Source organism: Sciurus vulgaris (genome assembly GCF_902686455.1).
Source record: "Sciurus vulgaris genome assembly, chromosome: 4".
NCBI classification, from domain to species: domain Eukaryota; kingdom Metazoa; phylum Chordata; class Mammalia; order Rodentia; family Sciuridae; genus Sciurus; species Sciurus vulgaris.
In genome coordinates, this window is record NC_136464.1 from 147,696,755 (window position 1) to 147,720,180 (window position 23,426).

General features: G+C 35.2%; 1 protein-coding gene across 1 annotated transcript in view; it reads right to left on the reverse strand.

Moving 5' to 3' along the window:
- Positions 1-5,481: 5,481 nt before the first annotated feature.
- Positions 5,482-23,426, reverse strand: part of KPNA3 (karyopherin subunit alpha 3) — an 88,348-nt gene continuing 70,403 nt past the window's right edge. The window contains exons 11-17 of the mRNA XM_079137671.1: positions 14,564-14,695; positions 13,733-13,861; positions 11,036-11,140; positions 10,869-10,940; positions 10,590-10,752; positions 8,652-8,746; positions 5,482-8,015 (exon numbers count right to left, since the gene is read on the reverse strand). Of these exons, the coding sequence (XP_078993797.1) occupies positions 7,917-8,015; positions 8,652-8,746; positions 10,590-10,752; positions 10,869-10,940; positions 11,036-11,140; positions 13,733-13,861; positions 14,564-14,695 (795 nt within the window). The 3' untranslated portion in view covers positions 5,482-7,916. The remainder of the gene's footprint in view (positions 8,016-8,651; positions 8,747-10,589; positions 10,753-10,868; positions 10,941-11,035; positions 11,141-13,732; positions 13,862-14,563; positions 14,696-23,426) is intronic.

A 23,426-nucleotide genomic window follows, 5' to 3' on the forward strand; every position in this document is an offset into this window, starting at 1 on the left:
CAATTAAATAACTGCTGACTGAAGGAGATGGTCAAACTGCCATCTAATGCTCTGAATTCTTTCCTACAACTTAGAAAATTGATGGTTACTCTTTTTTTCAATGTATTTTCCAATGGCATTTTCCCACCAATTTTGACATCCTCCTTTAGCAATTATCTTCTCCCCTTCTGAGCAAAATAGAAAGCTGATGAGAAAACTAATTAGATTCACTATCTTCATACCCTGACTCTGTTCCTCAGCCCTACTTCAGTATGTAACTTCTGAATCACACTGATGGAGCTCTACGGTGACAGTGACTTCCACATCACTAAACCCAAAGGATAGTTTGTCCTTACCTTGTTCATTGTTTAGCAGCACCACTGGGCACTGAAATTTCTTTTCCCCTTGTTTTTTTGAGAAAACACAAAGGATGTTCTTCACACATCCAAGCCCTTTTTTTCTCTTTGCAAGCTCACCCTCCACTGATGTATGTGCTCACTAAATGCTGGAACTCCACGACACTGTCCTAAGCCCTTTCCACACTTCAGACACTGAACCTGCGGGCAGTCTCATCCTCACCCGATACTTTAATAGCCATTCAAATAGGCAGAGGATTCAAATCTCTAGCCCCGGTTCTCCTCTGATCTCCAGACCAATATTCCCAACTCCCCTGCTAGGCAAGTCTTGGCTATCTCAACTCAGCCCAACCCAGCTGCACTCACCTTCCACCTCCATGTCTGATTCTGTTTCCTATCTCATGTTGCTTCCATTCACTCAGTTGCTGTAGTCTAGGAACTTAGAAATCATCCATGACCCTTTCCTTTCCCCAGCTCCACTTCTAAGGCATCATCAACTCATCTGTTTTAGCAGGCATCTCTCTCCCCCCCCCCCCCCCCCACTGTGCTGGGGATTGAACCCAGGGCCTAGTGCTTGCAAGGCAAGCACTCTCTCGACTGAGCTATATCCCCAGCCCCTAGCAGGCATCTCTTGATCTATGCACTTCATGGACCAAACAGTCCACCACCTTGGTCTTGGTGTTTCACACCATGACCAGGAACCTTTGTCACTAAAATCCTGTCCTTACCTTAACAGTTAGTGATCGTTATTAAACATAATTTGTCATTCCTCTTGCTCAGTAATTTCCCAGTTCTTAAAATGCTAAAATCCTTCATACGACGTGCCAGGCTGTGGGGTCTGGCCCCTAGCTATTTTTGGAGCCCTGGTTAATCCTTCTCTCCATTTTAGTCTTTGATTTAGCAATACTTGCTTTCGTTCCCTTCAGCTTCCTGTAGTGCTTCCCACGTGGCTTTCGGACACACTCTTCCCATTGTCAGAAAACTTTCCAACCTGCACAATGAACTCCTGCATTTTCATCACAATCTGCTGTGTAATTTGGGGAAAAATTAACTTCTCTTTACCTAATGACGCAACCTTCTTTGCTTGGTATTTATAAGGTGTGCCTAAGTGGCCAGCGCTTCATAAGAGATGGCCATCAGCCCGATTATCATCTTAACTAAGTCAATTCTATTATTTTTTAATTCCTGTATACCTCTTTTTCCTAACATTTGTCATAATCTTTTGCTTTTCCTGTGATATTTTAAAGTATCCTGTGCTATATAGCATGGGACCTGGCATGGGATAGGGTGCTCAATAAATATTTCTAAAGGCTTAGTCAGAAATCTTATTCATAAGACTGAAGACACTAAGAGGATACATATAGATAACAGAATATGATCTTATGAGGAAAATGAACTGAATTAAGAAATATGAAATTAATTCTTACATTTAAGTTTGAAAAGGGTGGGTGCCTAAGTACTGGGTCAAAGAGAACTGAGGATGTTACTTGATCACAAATCTAATTATGAAGCTGGTAAAATAACTGAAACACTTGCTTCACCATTGTTTCCAGATAATGGAATGCTCCCATTCCACTGTACTCCAGAAACGAGTCACATCACACTCTATCATCGGAGTTCATTAAGTACATAAGCTGACATAAGCCGTCCAGCAATGACTTTATAACATGAAGGGAGGAAAAGCATGGGGTGCTGCGGCTGAGCAAGGGAGCTGATGAGAATGGATCAGTCTCTTCTGCTCTCAGGAAATAACCAAAATCTAGTTCAAATCAAAAGTTAATTTATAATGACACATTTGAGAGAGGGGACTTCTATTCAGGTTTAAGAGAGAATTTTATGCCAACTAAAGCTAGCCACAAAGTAGAACAAGCTCCCATAGTGTATCTCATCTGTTTCTCAAACTTTTCACTCTTAACCATTAAACACCTGCCTCAGTGGTAGGGCGCCCCCGGGTTCAACTCCAGAACCAAAAATAAAAAGTTTAAAAAAAAGACACTTGGGCTGGTGAGATAGCTCAGTTGGTAGAGTGCTTGCCTTGCAAGCACAAGACTCTGGGTTCGATCCCCAGCACCGCAAAAAAAAAAAAAAAACAAAAAAAACTTGATTTTGCCTTTAAAAGATTATATATGATGTGTACCTTACTGTGTAACACAGAATTGTGCTTACTTACCTCTTAGTACAGTTGCTGTCCCATGAAGATGTTCCTCGTTTATTACATAGCTTCACACACTACCTGGCACAATGCCCTGTAGTAGGCACCATGATTTGAGAACGGAAGATACTCAAGAAGGTGGATGGGCAGTTTGTTAGGATAGGGAAGGGGACATTGTAGAAATTCCCTGAAGGGAACACTTTCTTTATTGCATGGCTCAGTCAGTTCCCTGTACTTTTTTTTGGCGGGGGAAGGGCAGCAGTGGGGATCAAACCCAGGGCACCTGCTAGACAAGTGCTCTACCACGGAGCTATATAACTCAGGGGGCTATGACACCAAGCCAACCCCTCAGTTTAAAAAAAAAAAAAAATTTTTTTCTTGGAAGTTCTGGTCAAGATATTCAGGTTGGCCTTGAACTTGAAATACTCCTCACTTAGCCTCCAGAACAGCTGGAATTAAAGGTGTATGCCATGCCATCATGCCCAGCTTCGTCCCCTGGCTTTTAATCATTTAATGAATTTGTAAGTTTTCTGAGGGGCCCAATACCTCACAATGCATCAAGTGATTTTCAAACTCTGCTGATTTTCTAGTCCAATCCTAGCTTTTTATCATAGAATTTAAAGATCTTCACCTAAAAATGTTTGGAAAACACCGCTACGAGGCAGTTTTGGGATTTAGCAATCAACACATCTGTTACCCGTTTCAGACAACCCTGCTTTTTAGCTACAGGATAAATTTAAAAGGGTGACCTGGGACTCTCTATTCCCATTTCAAGCCTGTGCAATACAGATGGGTACAGCAACTCCTACAGTTCCCACAGGAGGATGATCTGGGAAATGAAGTGAGGTTTGTGTGTTAGTCAACTTATTGTTACTGTGAAAAATACCTAAGGAAAACAACATTATGGATCATAGTTTCAGTCCATAGTTGGTTGACTCCATTTCTCTAGGTCCGAGGAGAGGCAAAACAGATATGGTGGAGGAAAGCTTCTCAGCTCACAGTAGCCAAAAGTGGGGGGAGACACAGGATGTAGGGTTGGGACAAGACAGAGTTCCCAAGCATATGTCCCTAGTGACCTACTTCTTTTAACCATGCCCTATTTACTTATAGTTTCTACCACCTCCCAACAGTCCATTCAGCTATCAATGGATTAATCCACTGGTAAGGTCAAAGCCCTTATGATTCAAACACTTCCCAAAAGCCCCACCTCTGAACATGGCTGCATTGGGGCCCAGGCCTTTAACACATGAGTCTTTGAGGGACATTTCATATTCAAACCTTAATAGTCTTCCTCTGATTTTTCCTAAAATTCAAAATAAAGAAAAGGTACATTTTTATCTCTTTTTAATCTTATGCATCTGAAGAAACCCTGGGACTATTCACATAGCAAAGTCATGATTTAGGCTTCTGCATTTAAGACAGGGAGGTTCTGGCCCCCAGGGGAAACCTGACAATGTCTAGAGAGGCCTTTTTGATTGTCTTCACCTTGGGGGGAGGAGGATGAAGTATTAACATCTAGTGAGGAAAGCCTGGGAATGCTGCAAAACATCCTACAGTGCACAGGACAAAACCCACACAAGAAATAATTATCCAGACTAAGATGTTAATAGTGCAGGATTGAGAAACCCCAACATGGGCCAAAGTTAGTTGAGGGATTTCTTGGGCAAATAAAGTGTGGGTAGACGTTGCATCACCACATCATTTCCCCCAAATGTTTTCTCTATTTTTGGCAGCACTGGGGATCAAACCTGAGGCCTCTTGTGCATGCTAGGCTTGTGATCTGCCACTGAGCTACATCCCCAGTCCATTTCTCTTGATATCATGTATGGTGAGTGCATGCACTTTCTCTTTAGATCTCTCTAGTAATTTGAGAATCATCCTGTGACTATGTTTCAGCTACCTAATCGAGTACACCATTTATATGAAGAGTTCCTTCTAAGCCCTAGACATCAGTGATGGACAGAGAGAGCACCCTTTGGGATATATGCTTTAAAACTCACAGCTTAATGTACAGAAATTACATTCCCAAATAGATTTAATTCAAATTCCCCAGAGTTTAATGAGGGATAAAAATACTAACCATTACTTAAAGCAACTGACATTCATAAATGTCAGTCATTCTTGTTTACCTAACTACATATTGAATTCCCTGAAAAGGATAACCCTTCTGAAGGAAATGCTGGCAAGATTATGAGTACTATTACATTTATTTACTTATACACTGACTTCTTTCAAAAATAATTTGAAGTGGCATAATACAAAAGTAAAAATATTTCTATACTCAAAAGTTTGGCTGCTCTTTTTTTCTTTAATTGATCAAAGATTTGGGTTTCATTTAGTGCCACAACCTCTATCTACTGACAGGGGGTTAAAACTTTCAGGTTTACTTCAATTACTATTTTCTGTTACATGTTTTCAAGGGTTAGGCAGGCCTTAGAGTTTGTTTCATGAAAGTAAAAAATCACACCACCTTCTCAAATAAATGGTCTTTTTCTAAGTTATGCTGTTTAAATCTGAGATCCATCAGAAGAGGGTCATGTAACAATAGGCAGAGAATGCAGTGATGCAGCTGTAAGCTGAGAGCTGCCAAGGGCTGCCAGCCACCACCATAAGCTAGGAGAGGCAAGCAGGATCCTTCCAGATGCAGAGAGAGCCTGGACTAGTCACCACCTTGATTTTGGACTTCAAGACTCCAGAACCGTATGACAATAATTTCTATTGTCTAAAGTCACCTGATTTGTGGTACTTTGTTTGGCATTAATATAGATGTTGGTATATATTATTTGTCCCAAAATACTCTAGCATAATTGTTGGTCATCCTTGTTTGTTGTGGTGGGAAGTACATATAAAAATACACTAAAAGATTAATTCATGATTTGCCTCCATTGTGTTTGATAGTTGAAAAATCATTCCAAATTTAAATTTAACCATACAAGAAAACAAGCTAAGCAATTAAGTTACTTTCAGAAATAAGTCTTTCAATGTTTTATCATATTTGATAGCAGCTTTTTTTATTGGTTACAAAACCTAAGCCCATATACAAAATTAAGAACACGTTTAGATGCCTCTTTTGAAAGAACGTTTTAGTCTATTTTAACTGAGTTAAAAAAAAAATAAAAACAATGCAATTTTTAAACACTGTTTTGAAAACTTAAAAGTGCAGCAATATACTTAGTTTCCTTTATCTATGAAATGGTGCAATTCCAATTCAAAACTGGTAAGGTCACAATAAACTGAATCAAGCAAATGCATACATTTGTCTGCACTACTTGATGCTAATGTTCACTTAAATGTTAGTTTGCACTTAAAACACAAGGGGAAATAGGAATCATCATAGTAAAGGCCCAATTTTATTCTCAGTGTGTGCAAAATTTGAAAGGTAACTGTCAGTTAAGTATGAGAGTCTGGAAGAAACTAAGTTGAAAGGGGGACAAAAAATTCACAATATCCAGACAATTTGTACTTCATGGGTTTCACCAAAGTTTGTGACCTTAATTTGATTTGATTTTGTTATTCCTATTTTTAGTGAACACCACACAGTTTGAAAAATTTAGACGATAGTGTCTGAACAGGATGCAGTTACCATATGAAGCTTTAACTCAAAATTTGGATAAAGAAAAAAAGGCACAATGAACTTCAACTCAATTTTATGTGCACAAGAGTTGAAAAATCTGAGCCACCTTAAAGAGAAATTGATTCTAAAATTTATAAAACCTATAAATAATCAGAGGCCAAACCACTATATTAAAACAGATTCTCTAGCAAGTAAAAATCTTGCAGTTTAAACATACGCTTGTATCCACTTTAGATACAAGACAAAACTCACTCTTTAAAGTGGCTCCACCTTGGCAGATACATATATTTGTAATGAATGCACACCTGCTATGTATTGTTTATCAGTGAAAACACCCCAGTTGATTCACAAAGCTCTGATGGCATCTGTCTCATCTTCATCACAGTAAATACACCCCCCATAACTAAATGAGTTTAGATATTCTATCCCTTCACATCAATGCATTGGGAAATTATATCCAGTAAACAAGAGCAACAAAACCATTTCTGTGACAGCACAAATTATTTAGTTTAAAAATTTTCAAATCCATATTCGTTCATTAATAACTGGGTCAGACAATTTACCAAAAGCAATAACTTTACATAGTAATACCAGATTTTGCAGAACTACTTAAAGATCACTGCAAATCAGGTTTATGTTAAATAACTGCAGATTATTCCTCTATACAGATCCCTGTTTGAATCCTTTAATATGCACAGATGCTTTTAGAGTAAGATCTGAATGAACTTTCCCAATACTCAGAATGAAGTCTTATAACACTTCTAAATAGTTGCTGGTTTGTTGCCAACCACATTATCAAAAGCACTGGTTACTAAGTAAAAAATGTTTTAAGACTAAATTACAGTAAACATGAAAGCTCCACAGTTTAAACCCAATAAAAATCAACCATATCCAATTATCAGATTAGAACAAAAATATTAACTCCTGAAAGCTGAAAGCAAGATTTTTTTTTAAAAAAACATCACCAATGAATATTTTAGACCTTTGCGGTTTTGTTTTGTTTTCCTTTGTAGAGAGGGACTCTTGCTTTCAACTTAAACAGAAGTTCAAGTCTGTAACAGGTTGCAGCTCAGGTAAAATACCATGCACAGCATTTGATTACTTCAAAACAGCAGGAACACACAGGCTGAAGTGAGTGGTCAAATAGGGCTTGCTGTTCTCAAAAATTAGGTATAATGGTGAAAGCATTACCATCCATATCTAAAGTTCTTCCTCCAACCCTGGCTTCTGAGGCAGATAATAAACACATCAATTACTGGTAGATGAAGTACAGTTTTTTAAAACTTATCTGTTTAATCAATAACCAAGTTTCTTGTTTTTAAGTTACTTTTTTTTGTGTCAGTTCCACCAATGAAAATCATTTGGCTTGTACTTTAAAATCTATTCTTCCACATAAAGAATATGAAAATATGTTTGTGGAGGACAATGACGGAGGCTCAGATCATACTGCACCTCTTCAGTCTTCCAATGTGAATATGCATCATACCAAAGTGTCTTGATCCACAGTGCACCATTTTCCAAAGGAATACCAACGGGCAGCTGACTTGCCACCACTATGGAATATTTTAAACTGGAGACTGCAGTTGTCAGCATGGCACCAGGGACCAGGGAATATAGGGTAGTTGAGATTGTTAAGAATTCTAAAACAGTTTAGGAAATCATGCATATGCATTTACAGTCCATGTGAGAGTGACTTTTGGCAACTGCAAAGTGACTGAGACATGGCTTGCTTTAGAAGCATCAAAACGAAGAGGCATGTGTTTTGGAGCCTTTTGTTGCTGTTGTTCTTATCATTTGGTAGCCATCTGGTGGTGCTTCATATTGAACATGAGAAAAATGCTGCACTCAATTGACCTTAAAAATTAAATTCTTTTGTTTGAAGGTTGGCTGTTGGGTCGAAATTGTAAGTACCTCCTTGTGTTGCTTCAGGAATGAGGCTAGGATCTTCATCAATCTATAAAAACCAAGGGGGGGGAACCTTATTATATGGTGATACTATACATTATGGTACAATTTGAATTAATTCTTTACCTCTTAGGAGAAAATTCTGTATAATTTAATAACCTCAAATATTTGGGCAAATCAGTAATAATTTTATTGAGAAATTTAACAATTTTTAATTGAAAAAACATTTAAAAACTAACACTTTCTTAAATTTCTATCTTTCTGAACATATTTCTATAATTATGCTTCTTATCAGTTAATAGTCTTCAAATGCAACAAGAGCTGCTTTTATAATATTACTTTGTATTTTGTTTTGCTTTTTGTTTTTCAGTACTGAGAATCAATTTCAGGAGAGCTTTTAACACTGAGTTAGACGCCCAGGTTATTTTTTAGTTCTAGATAGGATCTCCCTAAGTTGCTAAGGTTGGCCTTGAACTTGTGATCCTCCTGTCTCAACCACTGGAGTCACTGGGATTACAGGCATGTGTCACTGCATCTGGCTACATTATTACCTTATAATTAAATTCTGGAGTAAAGTATTTAAGACAAGTGATTGATGGAGCTTCTAACAAATATAGTACAAAGTTAAGTCATATTATGTATACGTTGTAATCTATATGCAGACACATTGTATTTTAATACTTACGTCATCACCAGAAAAATATTGATCTATGATTTCAAATGCTAATTTATATATGTCTTCATTTTCATGTTGCTGCAAAACTTCAATTTTCTCCAACCCTGATAAAAAATATCAAAATAATTAAGGAGATAATTAAAACTGTGTACATAAATCCTAAGGATCTCAAAACACCCCTTCTTTCACCCAAAGATGACAGTCTAAAAAACAGATAAAAACCTGAGCAGCATTCCATTGATTTCTTCCACCTCTGAAGACTCTGAGGCACCCTGTTTCCTCGGGCAGGCAGTCTAAAAATTGCCTAAACGCTACTTTTGACAGATGTGTGGCACAGGGATGTAAAGGGATTTAATTTTAGGTTATATGGCAAGTTAGTGACAGTACTAAATCTGTGAACAGGGTTCTTATATCTCCTATAGCCATAATGAACCTGTGGAAATAACTGTTCAAAATGGAATTCACAAAATGTCTTCAGTTATGTTTAATATATTTACTTTGTGCACTGAATGCACAAATTCATTAATTAAAAAACATTAATAGTTTTCTTTGAAATGTCTTTTTGACTATGCTATGCTGAAATAGTTTCATTTGAAAAGAGCTAATAATATACATGCCAGAAAAATGGAAAACAGGTGTCAAAGATAATGTAGTGAAGCACTACAATGATATGTAGTAAAATTCATAAAATTATGAAATACTAAGTAATAAGCACTATGTCCTCTTTATAACTCCCACAGGTGGAAGTGAAGATACTGATATAAAACTGAACACTTAACAATTCTGTGAGTTGCTCAAACTTTCTGGGTTATGAACCTGATCATAATGCTAATTATAATATCTAATTATTACTAGCATTCATTATAATATAATGAGCAATAAATTAATAATAAGATTTGGATTTTACTTTTGTTTCTATCATACCAACTTCTACAATCTAGAAAAAGACTCATTAACATCTCTGGAATAATTTCTCCTTGATATTAAGAAAACCTCCCAGTTTCAGTAATCTACCATGCCACTGCATTTATTTTCTCTTAAAAAAATAAACTGGGTAGAATATTCATATAATGTAGTCAATGAAATATAAAAAAATAAAAACATGATATTGTGGTAAACTAAGGTTTGGACACTTTAGTACATATTCGAAAGCATATTTAAAATATTTGCTTCATATGTTATTACTAGAAAAAAATGATGCAGTATTTCAAATCACATTTCTTTCTCATTAAAATCTGAAAGTAACTTTTGTAGTAATAATGTGGTCATGCAGTTGTAGCAATCATAAGAACCATTATAACTGGTAGGATTCAAACAGAATATATAAATGTATAAATGATTAAGAAATCATTAACCTTTTCTAATAACATGAAATAGTATTTCCAGAAGTGAGGTCTACAGAATTGCATGATAATATATGTAATAGGAACAGTGGTTAGTTCCCACAAGAGTGAGTTGTTATAAAACAATGGTCCTGACCCCTAAATCGTTCTCTGGCATCCTGGCTCACCATATGATCTTTCTCATCTGTGTTTCAGCATGATGCCACTTGCCAGGAGGGCTTGATCAGAGGTCAAATAAATGAGGTCTCCCTATTTTGGATTTTCAGCTTCCAAAACTGTGAGCTAACTAGCTTTTTTCTTTGTAAGTATCCAAACTTCTGGTATTTTATTGTAGCAATGGAAAATGAACTCATTAAAATAATATCAATATTTCCAATGTCAATCTCTAGAAAGGGAATCTTTTACAGCTGTTTTTTATAAAATACGAACCGAGGTTTTCTGGAAAATACTCCTGGAATGTTAATAGTGAAAAAAAGAACAATAATATACTTCAATCATTTAACAACATATCCTAGTAATTATTTTCCTAATCAACTGACTTTTTTAAAAGAACTAACATTTTAGAGTTCCAGTGCTCAACTACTTTTCTTCTATTCACTCTTACCTCCACATTCTTCAATTATTTCAGCTATTGTGCTTGCTTCATCACCAGCCATTATCAGAATGTTTTTTAAACCATCTAGAACCACCTGAACCACTTGAGAATCTTTTACTGACAATAAATTACAGAATGGTGGTATTACATTCTGTTGTACAAGGTACTCAACCTAGACCACAAAAGAAAATAAAGTACAAAGATTAAAAACAACTAGCAATTTCTAAAATTAAGTAGTATACTTTCCAATATTAACAATTATGACAGTTAAAAAAATTTCAGACTCACCTGATCTTTTCTGCCACTTATTGTTAAGTTGCTAATTGCCCAAGCAGCTTCTTTTTGTGTTCCAAAGTCCCCCTAAAGATTAAAAAAGAAATCACCACATTAATTCTTTATCCAGAAAGTCTTGGTAATAACAGGTTAAGAGAGATGATGAACCCACAATGACTGACCTTAGCAAGCTGATGAATAATCATAGGAATTAATCCAGCATCTATTACAGCTTGAACTTGTTGCTGATTGCCTGCTGTTATGTTAGAAAGGAACCACACTGCTTCCTATAATTGAAAAAAATATGGGGCATTTTTATTTGCGAAACTGTATCTTTAAGGCTTTTCGTATTTTTATTTTAATATATTTTATATATATGATAAGACCCTGTATCTAAATTAAAAAAAAAAAAAAAAAAAAAAAAAAAACCACAAAATAGGGGCTGGGGATAATCCCTGGTACCTCCCCCTTTCCCCTGCAAAAGACAGAAAAAACTACAAGACTTAATTTCTGAATACTTTATTAAAACTACTTCTAACAAAAGTGAATTATTTGGCACACTGGGGCACACCTATAAAATTCTAGTGGCTCTGGAGGCTGAGACAGGAGGATCACAAGTTCAAAGTCAGCCTCAGCAACTTAGTGAGGCCCTAAACAACTTAGAGAGACCCTACCTCAAAAAAAAAAAGTGAATTGTTTTATTTCAAAAACATGTATTCAAAGATATACATGCTCAAGTATTTTAGAGAAATCAAGCATCAAACTAGTCTAGGATGGTTCTATAACATTAAAAGATTTACAAGCCACAAATAAGCTTACTATAATATTAGTGATAAAGGTTTATCTTCGGGGCTGGAGTTGTGGCTCAGTGGTAGAGTACTTGCCTAGCATGGGCTCTCGATTCTCAGCACCGCATATAAACAAATAAATAAATATCCATTGACAACTAAAAAAATTTTTTTTTAAATTTAAAAAAGGTATATCTTCTTTCTCTTCTACTATCGGTTTTTCTTTTCTTTTCCCCTCCATTTTCTTTTCTTTTTTATTTTCAATGCTGGTGATTCAACCCAGGGACTCACACATGGTAGGCAAGTATTCTACCACTGAGCCACATCCCCAGTCCTCTCTTCTCCATAACTGAAAGAGTTGATTATAAATTTATTCTGCCATATAACTGTGGTAAGATGTTAACAACTGGTGAATCTGTGTTTAGAGTACATGGGTGTTCTCTATACTATTCTTGCAATCTTTTTTTGTAGGTTTGAAATTTTTTAATTAAAATGCTAAGGGGAAAAATCAGGTTGGAAAATTCTAACTTCAGGATCTTTTGATTCAAAAAACATAAATTCTCAAAGTAAAAAACTTTTGAAGCAACTGCTTGTTGAATCTGAGTACGTATCTGTGTGAACTTTTTCCTTTTCCCCATGATACCTTCACTTAAGAGCACATCCCATCACAGGCCAGAACCAGTATCACATCTGACTGGCCTTTTCACTTCTTGGTCATTTTCAATTATGGAATATCTCAGTTATAAAAATACACTTTTGTTGTTTAAGTTTCCTCAGTAAAAATAACTGGTCCAGAGTCTGAGCCTTTGGCTTCTTTCTCTTTACTAGAGCAATAAAATATGATTTTTTGACAACGTACTCTTCTATCAAATCCAAGTAAAGTTACAGTCAAGCATCTATACGTAAATATAGTTATGATATAGAAGAAAAAATGATTAAATCTGTGCAGTTTGGGGAAAGCAGCATTTTAGGCAGAACAAAACTGCAATGAACAAAATTCAATTTAAAATCACAATGAGACACCACTTCATACGTACTAGGATGGCTATAATCATTTTTTAATGAAAAATAAATGCTGGCAAGATGGAGAAATTGGGCCCTCATATATTGCTGCTGGGAATATAAAATGGTGCGGCCACTGTGGAGCACAGTTCAGTGGTTTCTCAAAAAACTAACAAAAGATTACCATGACCCAGAAACTCCTGATTACATACCCAAAAGGACAGAAGATAAGAACATGAACAGGTATTTTATATGCCCATATTCACTGCATTAAAATTCATAATAGTCAAAAGGTGAAAACAATCCAGTATCAATCAACAGGTGAATGTATAAACAAAATGTGGTACAAACATATAATAGAATATTTATTCAGTCACAAGAAGGAATGAAACAGAATGAATCAAACAACATTACTCTATGTAAATTTATGATTACACAAATGGTATGCTTTTATGCCATGTACAGAGAAACGACATGTATCCCATTTGTTTACAATAAAATAGAAAAAAAAAAAAATAAGAAGGAATGAAGCTCTGATATATGCTACTAACCGGATGAACCTTGAAATCGTGCTATGTGAAATAAGCCAGACATAAAAAGACTGACATACTGTATTACATATTGCCCAATTGATAAAATAAACATATCAAGCTTAAAATCTTTTTAAAGAGAGTGAGTTTTAAAAAAAATGATCTTTGAGTTTAAGCACTCCATCTCAGGATTCATTCTAATTTTGTTGATGATTAAATTTTGATCTGTTTGTTTAAAAAAGGTAATAGTCATTTGAGTAGGTGATTTTTGCCTATACTTGTACCTAGTGGCTACAATTTAATAACTGTTGCTACTGTTCAATCTTTAAAAACACCAGTAGTCTAAAAATATTTTTCTTCTGTGATGATCAGGACAGTACTCATAGGAAGCAATTAAAAGTTGAAACAAAACCATTATAAAGTAAGATTAAACAATTCTCAACTGTAGTGGTTTTGAAGAAAACTACCAAATATCTAGCAATAGAAACTAGGGAGTGGTTAAAAAATGAGAGATACAAAGAGAAAGAAAAAACAATTGTGAGGACACCACATGCCTTACCTTATTTATCTTCTCTTTTGGATGTGATAAGAGATTTGGGAAGTGTGATAGGACATCACAATTGAGAACAACCTGGGTCTGCTCATCAGTGCCTGTCACTATGTTGCCAACTGCTCTGAGGGCTGCAGTCTAGATAGGGGATAAAATGTTTTCCATAAGTTCATTTCTTTATCATGAAATTGATTCTATATTTTTCATAACCCTAAGAAAATGTGAATATGTAAGGAACAAATGATTAACATTTATTTCATCTTTATACAAAGCAATAAGTAGGCTGAGTAATTCTGAAATTTAAACAATAATCTCTTGGGGGAAAAAAAGCAACTTTACATCTAATTAGAACTGGAGAGAGGGAGGCTGTGTATTTAGAAGGCTATTATAATTATATGAGAGAAAGAAAAGAGTCTTAAACTAAATCAGTAGCTCCACATAGATAAGGAGAGAGAGATGAGAAAACTGTAAGAATTAAAAAGGATCTGGTAACAAAGTGGGAAATGAGAGGAGGAATTACAGAATCTAAATTAGACCATGCTGTACAATGAAGGGGATACTGCACGATGAGAAAGTTCATGGGAGATGATCCATTTCATTTTTGTTTGGTTGTAATATCTGAAGGAGTTCTTAAGGGGTCAAGAACAATTGGCTCTATGGTTCTGAAACTCTGCAAAGAATCTGGGTGTGATAAACAGTTGGAAATCAAAAAATTAGGCTTAGAAGACTACGGGAGCAATCGTGAGGATAAGCACTAACAGACATAATTGAAGGCTGGTTGTATAAGTTAAATGGTTAGAGCAAACAATTCTATGTAAGAAAAAAGTTTAATATACTTACTTGAACTTTCACTTCCTGGTGGCTCAGAAGGGGCACAAGAAATGGCACAACCCCTGAATCAATAACCATCTGTATCTGTTCATTACCTCCATCTGTCAAGTATGACAGAGCCCAAACAGTGTCTACAAGAATCTACAGGAAGTGAAAAGAATAACCATTGGAATATTTGTTTGAATGCTAAAATACATAACGTATCAGAGTGATTACAGAAAAAGTAACCAAATTTTTATGTTTTAGCTTGGTGGCAAAGATAGCTGCTTAGTGACTAATTTGTTAAGTGGCAGGTACCTTACCTTTCTCTCAATGCCTATCTCAGATCACTCTTCACAAATATGGGACATAGAGAAGTCTGGAACAACTTCTATCCCAGTTTCTGAATCTATCTATCTATCAGATAAATTTAACAACAGGCAGAAAATAATTTTCCCTGACCTCCCCACAAATTAAGTACCTAATAATTACATGAAAACATCTCAGATACAGTAGTATGAGGCCAGTAAATCATACTGTTTCAAGTCTAGAAGACACCAAGGACTATCCACTCTCCTGGTTTTCAAACATGCTCAGCAATATAACTTTTCATACTATTGAGATAAACAGACAAAAGAAAAGACTTGGCACTTTAGTTTCATTTGGGAAAAAGTTGCTTGCAAAGTCCTTGAAACATGTCCCCAACTGAAAAAGCATGGGGTATAAATTATGATCTCATCCATCCTAATAAGAAAATAGTTTTATAGTTTTTTTCCTCATTTGAGCGGCCGGGTATTTGAACTGCGGTGCTTGCGCATGCTAGGCCAGCGCTCTCCAAAAGGAGCTATTTCTTCAGCTCCCCTAATATGAAAATAAAAGAAAATAAAAACAGCAATACAAGGTCAAAGAGTTTGTATGTGGTTCTTCTTGGAATACTCACAGAGGAATTATAAGATCTTATTCCATGTGAAATCCAGAGATATTTCTGATTAGGATATCCAAACAAAAGATATCCTGTTGCCCTAAAATAATAGCAGCTACCTGAATTCACATATCCTTCAGAAAAGCATAGATGTGAATAAGAGCAAATAAAACTATATTTGGCCCACACTCTCAGCATTACTAGGAGTCCAAAAACACTAATAACTCCAAATTACCTGCAAGAAGAGAAAAAATTAAATTCTAGCTTTTGTCTGAACTGCCTATTGCAAGCCTGTGTGAGATCTCAGAGGAGAGTCTACTTCAATGGGACAGTGACCATACGGCCTGCAAAGCCTAAAATTTTTACTCTGAACATTTACAGAAGAATATGTCAAACCCTTTTGTATAACATGTGCTCCATTCACCTAACAAATGATTGGGAAAAAAAAACTAATAAGAAGCATTTAATATATGTCATTAGTAGAGCAAGAACTAACACAAATGTGAGGATAAGAATGAAAGAATAATTTGTAAATGTTCTATGTTCTCAGAAAATAGAAATACTGCAACTTCAAAAATGGACAGACAGAGGCTATGCCTGAGGACTGACCCCATCTCTCACCACAGTAGCAGTGAGGTCACCTTGCTGTAGGTGTTTGCAGATGCTGTGTGTGTGAACAAAGTCTGGTTACCAACCAATGTAGCAGTAAAAAGATTTACAGAAACTGCCTAGCAACTCAGCAGGCTGAAACAGGAGGATCCCAAGTTCAAGGCCTGCCTGGGTAACTTAGCTAGACCCTCTCAAAATAAAACATAAAAAAGGCTGGGGTTATAACTCAAAGCATCCCTAGGTTCAATTCCCAGTACCTGGGATAGGGAGGGGGGTGATCTATAGAAACCAGTGTCTGATTGATACCCAAAATGCACAGGTAACAACTGAAAATACCTTGTCATGCCAAGAACCAGAAAAATCTCAATGCCAAAGAGAAAAGACAGTCAATGGATGCCAACACTGGAGATGGATTGATAAGGATTGTAAAATGCTTCAGTGAGTAATTATGAACATGTTTAAAACAAAAAAGTCTCAGGAAAGAAAAAGACATGACAAAGGAAAAAAAAAAGTGAACTCACAAGGTCAAGAGAAATCATCCAATTTGAATGACAGAACAATAACAAAAAATAATAATAATAAAGAAATGAGCAGAGCCCATGGGACTTATAGCACAATAATGACAGAACTAACATCTGTGTCGTCAGAGTTCTTGAAGAAGAGGAGCTCAAAAAAAAATGTGATGAAAAAATGGGGGAAAATGTACCAAATTTGGCAAAAGACATTAAGACTACACATTCAAAAATGGAAGGATAAGGTGAGAGAAGATGGAAAAAGCTTATTGATTATTGCACAGGTAATAGAAAGGAGTAAAAAAACATCATTTAAAACTGTCAAAACAGATGATAAAAAAATAAAACCACTAGAACAAAAATATAAACCTTCCCAAATACCAAAAGAAAACACACTAAAAGCAAAGAATAAAAGGCACAAATTATTACACAAAATGGGAAAATGTCAATAAAAGGATGAATGTAAGCATTTAATATATTTTATTGTAGATCAAGGAGTAATACAAATGTGAGGGTAAGAGTCAAAGAATAATCTTTAAAATGTTATATGTTCTGGGAAAATAGAAACAAAGTTGAAATAAACTGAAAACATAAATAGAATTGAATCATATATATCAGTCAATAGATGTAAACAGGTTTTCAACTGGTTTTCAAAATGAAACCTGTCTCTACACTGTATACAAGAGACATACCTAAAACAAAGTAATTCAGAAGGCTAAAAATAAAGGGAACAGCAAAGGTACACCAAGTAAATGTTAATAAAGGAAAAAGAATATAAAGTTAAATTCCGTAATTTACAACAAAGATGTAAAAGTTATAAAAATCTATTCACCAAATAATTCTGTAACCACCATTATAAAGGAGGTAATAAAAATACAAGATAAAATATATAAAAACATCATTGTCAGTATGAGGGAGGTCAAGTCAACAACAACAATGAAAAAATGAAGAAACAGATCTGCTTTTTTTTTTTGTACTGGGGACTGAACTGAGGGGGGTTTACCTATATCCTCAGTCCTTTTTATTTTATCACAGGGTCTCGCTAAGTTGCTGAGGCTGGCCTTGAAAGTTTGACCTCCTGTCTTAGCCTCCCAAGTCTCTGAGAGAAATGTGCACCATGCCCAGTAAGATATAAATCTTATAAATATATAATGAATTTTTATATCCTGATCATGGATAATACAACTTATATATGGAACACAAAAATTAGGTCGAAAGAAAACATTAGCAAATTACACAAGTCAGAAATAGTATAGGGCTGGGCTGTAGCACAGTGGTAGGGCACTTGCCTAGCAGGTGTGAGGCACTGGGTTCGATCCTCAGTACCACATAAAAATAAATAAATAAAATATAAAGGTATTGTGTGCATCTACAACTAAAAAATATTTAAAAAAAGAAATAGTACAAAAATATCAAAAGGTAATAAATTGGACATTATAAAATAAAAAAAATTATTTTCTACATGGAAATTTAACAACCTTATATTAAACAGTTCTTGGATAAAAGGAAATATACACAAAACTTACAAAATTTCTAAAAAATTATAATGGAAACACCACATATCAGAATCTATAGGATTTATTTTAAGTGATGACCAAAACAAAATTCACAGTCTTAAAAACTTATATAAATTTTCTGGGTATAGTGGTGTATGTCCACAATTCCAGACACTTTGGAGGCTGAGACAGGAGGATCTTAAGTTCCAGGACAGCAGGGCAACTTAGTGAGACCCTGTCACAAAACAAAAATTAAAGAAAGGGCTGGGGATGAAGTTCAGTAACAGAGAGCAATTGCCAACCATGAGCAAAGCCCTAGGTTCAATCCCCAATACAAACAAACAACAACAAAACCCACAGGAAGATAAAATAAATCATACAAATCGGTCCAAACACACAGAATATCTGTACAAAGGGTAAACCATAATGTGATCTATGTTTTCGATGATGATGATGTGTCAATAAAAAAATACAAAAGTGATGAGGTAAAGAACAAAAAAATTATAGATCTAATAAGTTAAAACCCCAGTTCTCTGAAAATATTAAAAAAGAAAACATCCCAGCTAACTTAATTAGAAAAAAAGAGGGCAGCAGTACAAAAATACAAATTAAGAAGCGATGAGGAAAGTCATTCTTGAAACAATAAACTTTAAAACAACAACAACAAAAAACCTATAAAGTACTCTGCTTGGTTACAAGTCAGTAAAGTTGTAAAACCTAGATGAAGTGAATTTCCTGGGACAATAATTTACAAAAACAGACCTTGATAAAGATAGAAAGCTTGAACAGGCCAACTTCCAAAGTAAAAACAGAGAAATATTTCAATCCCACAAAAAAGGAACCAAGACCCAAAAGGATAGATTTAAAGATACAAATTTTTCCAGAGCACAGAAAAGAAGTAGAATATTAATACCTTAAAAAATTATGAGTATTATATTTATTCACTTATTATATAACTTACTATGAATAAAAGACCAATTGTATTATCAATTAATTATATTAATGCAATTAACCAACTAACACTTTACTATTTAAATAATGCAAATTTTCATGCCTAATAAATAGCACCAAACTAAACTGCATATCATTACTTATTAAATACTAATGCAAAAATACTGATGCAAAACACAGCATACTGAGAGAATAATACAGCATGAACAAGTAACATTATTTGAGGAATGCAAGAAAGATTCAGTTTTAGGAATACTGTACAATAAAATCTCATAAGGAGAAAAATCATAGCATTATCTCATAAACACTGAAAAACCCTCACCATTTTTGAGAAAAGACTCATAAACATAAATTTATGGATATTTCTTTACATAATAAAGTACCTCTAACTCAAATTCTAGACACAACCAAAAAAAAACTGACAAATTTGATTAAATAAAAAGCAAAGAAAAAGTTTGCATGAAAAAATATATCGTAGTCAGAGACAAAACACAAGATAGAAATATATTCAAAATATGTACCATGAAAAACCAGAATATCTTTAATATAAAAAAAAACTCTTAAAAACTTAATAAGGAAAGAGGGGAGGATCTTGATCTGAAATCAATTTCCATGCATGTCTTTTTTTTTTTTTTTTTTTTTTTTGGTGGTGCTGGGGATTGAACTCAGGACCTTGTGCTGGCAAAGTAAACACTCTACCAACCAAGCTATATCCCCAGCCCACATGAATGAGTTTGTTGGGATGAACTCAACTACTATGTATAGCTATAAATTTTTTTTCTCAAAAAAAAAAAAGGCTAAGAAAAAATAAGACTAAACTTACAGAAAAGCAGACAATAAATATGAATAATCTGTTTGCATAAATACAAATAAAAATATCCTAAAAAACAAAATGTTTAACATCGCCCATAACAAGTGAAAAGCAAATTAAAACTGAGATAGTTTCTTACCTATCAGATAAACAAAAATTTCAAATGTGACAACACATCTATAGCAAAGCTATGGAGAAAGTCACTTTTATGTGCCACTAGTGGGGAGGCAAAATGGTATAATCCCTAAAAATCAGGTAATCTGGCAGTAAGTTAACAAAAATTTCAAATGCATTCACTCCTTGACCCAACAATCTTGCTTCTAGGAATTTATCATGACACTATACCCCTAATAATATAAAAATGCACAAGAATACTAAAATTGTGAATAAACTATGTCTACAAAACAGAATCCTGTAGAATGATAGTCTGCTCTGCTCTGTGATGTTTAAGAGACTCCAAAATGAAAGGTGGAACTTTGTTTCATTACATGACTCCTACTAGGAGCAGAAAATCATTTGTCCCCTAAGTAATACACAGAGGCTTAGATAATGAGGATTCCAGACTGAGATTAATGAATGGTTTTCAGTGGGGTCTCCATGACATTACCTCAAAGGCTAAAGCATGAGCCCAAGGTAAGCTAGTACTAGGTCTTAAACCTCTGAAAATGCATACTTGTGTAGTCTCCCTTTAGTTTTTTTTTTTTAATATACTGGGTCTTCGTTATTTAAAGAAACTTACAGGACCTTTGTTACTTAAAGAACCTTAAAAATTTTTTAATTCACGGCCTAAGATTATTGGATGTTTCTAATTTCTTCTGTTTCCTTCAGTTTGTTTTCCTTCTCTCTATTACTACACTAAAAGCTACTCAACATTTTTGATGTTGTTAATTTTGTTTGTTGCTGTCTTTTCCCATCTGAGCTACCTCTGCTGTTTCATACTTCATCCTTCTCCTCTTCATTTTTCTTGGTTTTCCTTTTCTTGGATTCTATGCCAAACTACTTGGCTTTTATGATCACTAATAATCAACGAATGTACTTGTTTCCTTCTAGTTAGTTAATTAATCATACACCAACAAAGTCTTTGGAAATCCTTGGCTACTTTATTTTTTACCATTTGTGTCCATTTTTTTGCTGCTGAAAACCTTTACAACTTTACCTCACCAATAATTTCAGATGCTTGAAGACTGCAAGAAAGCCAATGTACAGATAACTCAAATAGGGTAGACACACTCGCATACCAAGATTAAAATCCCTGCAGGGTCAATTTTTTGAATTAACAGTCTTCTTGCAAACTCGTATAATATGAACCACAGAAAAAACTCTAGCAATCAAAAGTCTTACAAGGATATGCTCAGCTAAGAGAGCTTCATGGATTTTTGCTACCTTCAGTACAGTAAATATGCTAACAAATAATGTCCTGTTAAGGACCATTACTGAAAACTATTACTATGTACAGCATTTCCTAGAAGATCAGATGTCTATGGAATGTTAACTTCATACAGGCTTCAGAGACAACTAGAGCTGAATCAAATTGCAATTAATTATATAATTACATTTAGCCCTTATATTCAGCCTAAGAATAACTCAGTAAACTTTGGGTGCTCAATTTCTGCACATTCCAAAGAAAGGACTGGTCTGGGATCAGCTCCTATGAGGTAGTCTGAGTCTGATAACAACCTCTTTTGTAGACCTGACACTGGGTTGTGCCAGATAGTTTATGCTAACAATTTAATTTATGGAAAACACCTCTTTTGATTCCTGCAGGCCTTGGGCCATGCTATATCAGTCTGACCTCAGGGAAGGGCTAAATAAGGTCAGTCACACAGGTAGTACATGCCATGTGGCTGACCCCCAACAAAAACTCTGGACACCAAGGTATAGGAGCTCCCTTGGACAGCAATAATTCATACGTGATGTCACACAACATTGCTGGGAGAATTAAGTGCTGCCTATGATTCCACTGGGAGAGGACAACTGGACTGGAAGCTTGCACCTGGCATTTTCCTCAACCCCATTCTATCTACTTTTGGTTTTGCTGATTTTAATCTTTTTGCTATAAAAAATTATAAGCACAAGTATAATACCTTTCCTAAGTGCTATAAGCCCTTTTTTTGAGTCATCAAAACTGAAGACGGTCTTAAGAATCTCCAATATACTTATCACCAATAATCTATTCTCAGCACATAACCAATCCACTATAACTGACTAATTTAATTGGTACCAGCAGTAAAATAATTCGAATTAATTTAGATGTGACACTGAAAACTGTCCAGTTCTTTCAAGCCATGGATGAATGACTTCAAAAAGGGGAAGAAAACCAGATGCTCCAGAATTACCAGGATTGCAAATTAACCTAAGCAACCCAACGATAGAAACAAACTCAGGGTCATTACTTAGTTTTGCTTTCTAAATGGTACATAGGCATATTAAAGTTCAAAACCTATGAATTGTCTCCACACTCCAAACCAGCCTTTCCTTAGCATTCTCAGTAGTCATAATTTAATAAATTCTTAATTTACTTCTCATGCTTTATACCTTTCCCTGCTGCTGTTTGTATACTCTGCTGCATTCTAACCAGAAATTCAAGTTCGGAAAAGCTAGCTATTATCCCTGACTCATCTTACCATCCATATCAAATTCAGCAAATTTATCACCTAAGTATTTCTCGAGTCTCCCTGGCCTTCTTAATTCTAATGCTTTGACCTGTAGTACTGGCCCTGATTTTTCTCATTTCCATCACAAAACCACCATAACTGATGTGCCTTCCCAACTCCAATTTCCTCTAAGATCTACACTTCTGTCAAGTAGTATGAGCTATCAATCCAAAATAGGATCTGACCATTTTTTCTTTAGTTCCCTATCAGTTATACAAAGAAGATACACGATTCTTAATGTGGTATCCAACATCCTGTATGATCTAGAACCTGATAAATCTCTGCCTTACTTTTTGTTTCATAATTTACATTGCTATCACACTACTTTAATGAAGTCCTTTACATTCCATTTTTAGCCCTTCCTCACATAATCTCAACCAATGCCAGTATTTTCGTTAATTCTTTATATACGGATAAATCCTAAATCCATATTGTCTTCTCCTTCTTGGAAATAGTGCTACAGAGGATCAACAAGTTCCCCAACTTCTACTTACTTTATCTCCTAACACTCAAAAATCTCCCTCCCTTAATTATTCCTGTTATTACTTGTTCTAGTTCAGACCTCTATCGAATTCTTTAAACCTATTATGGTAGCAAAAAGGGTCTGCATACACTCAAATTTTCCCTTTCTAAACCCTTCACACGTTTTGTTTTTGTGGTGTTGTTATTATCTTGGGGTACTGGGGATTGAACTCAGTGGTGCTTTACCACTGGGTTACACCGCCCCCATCCTTTTTATTTATTTTGAGAGAAGGACTCACTGAGTTGCCCAGGATGGCCTTGAACTTGTGATCCTGCTGCCTTAGACTCTGAGTCGCTGTACGGTCATGTCTGGAGACTTCCTTCTTTTTTTAATGCTCCTCTCAAATGTTACTTCTTTGGTGAAGTTTTCCGGTTTGCTAAACAAAATTATCTGTGTTTTCGTAATAATCTAGCAC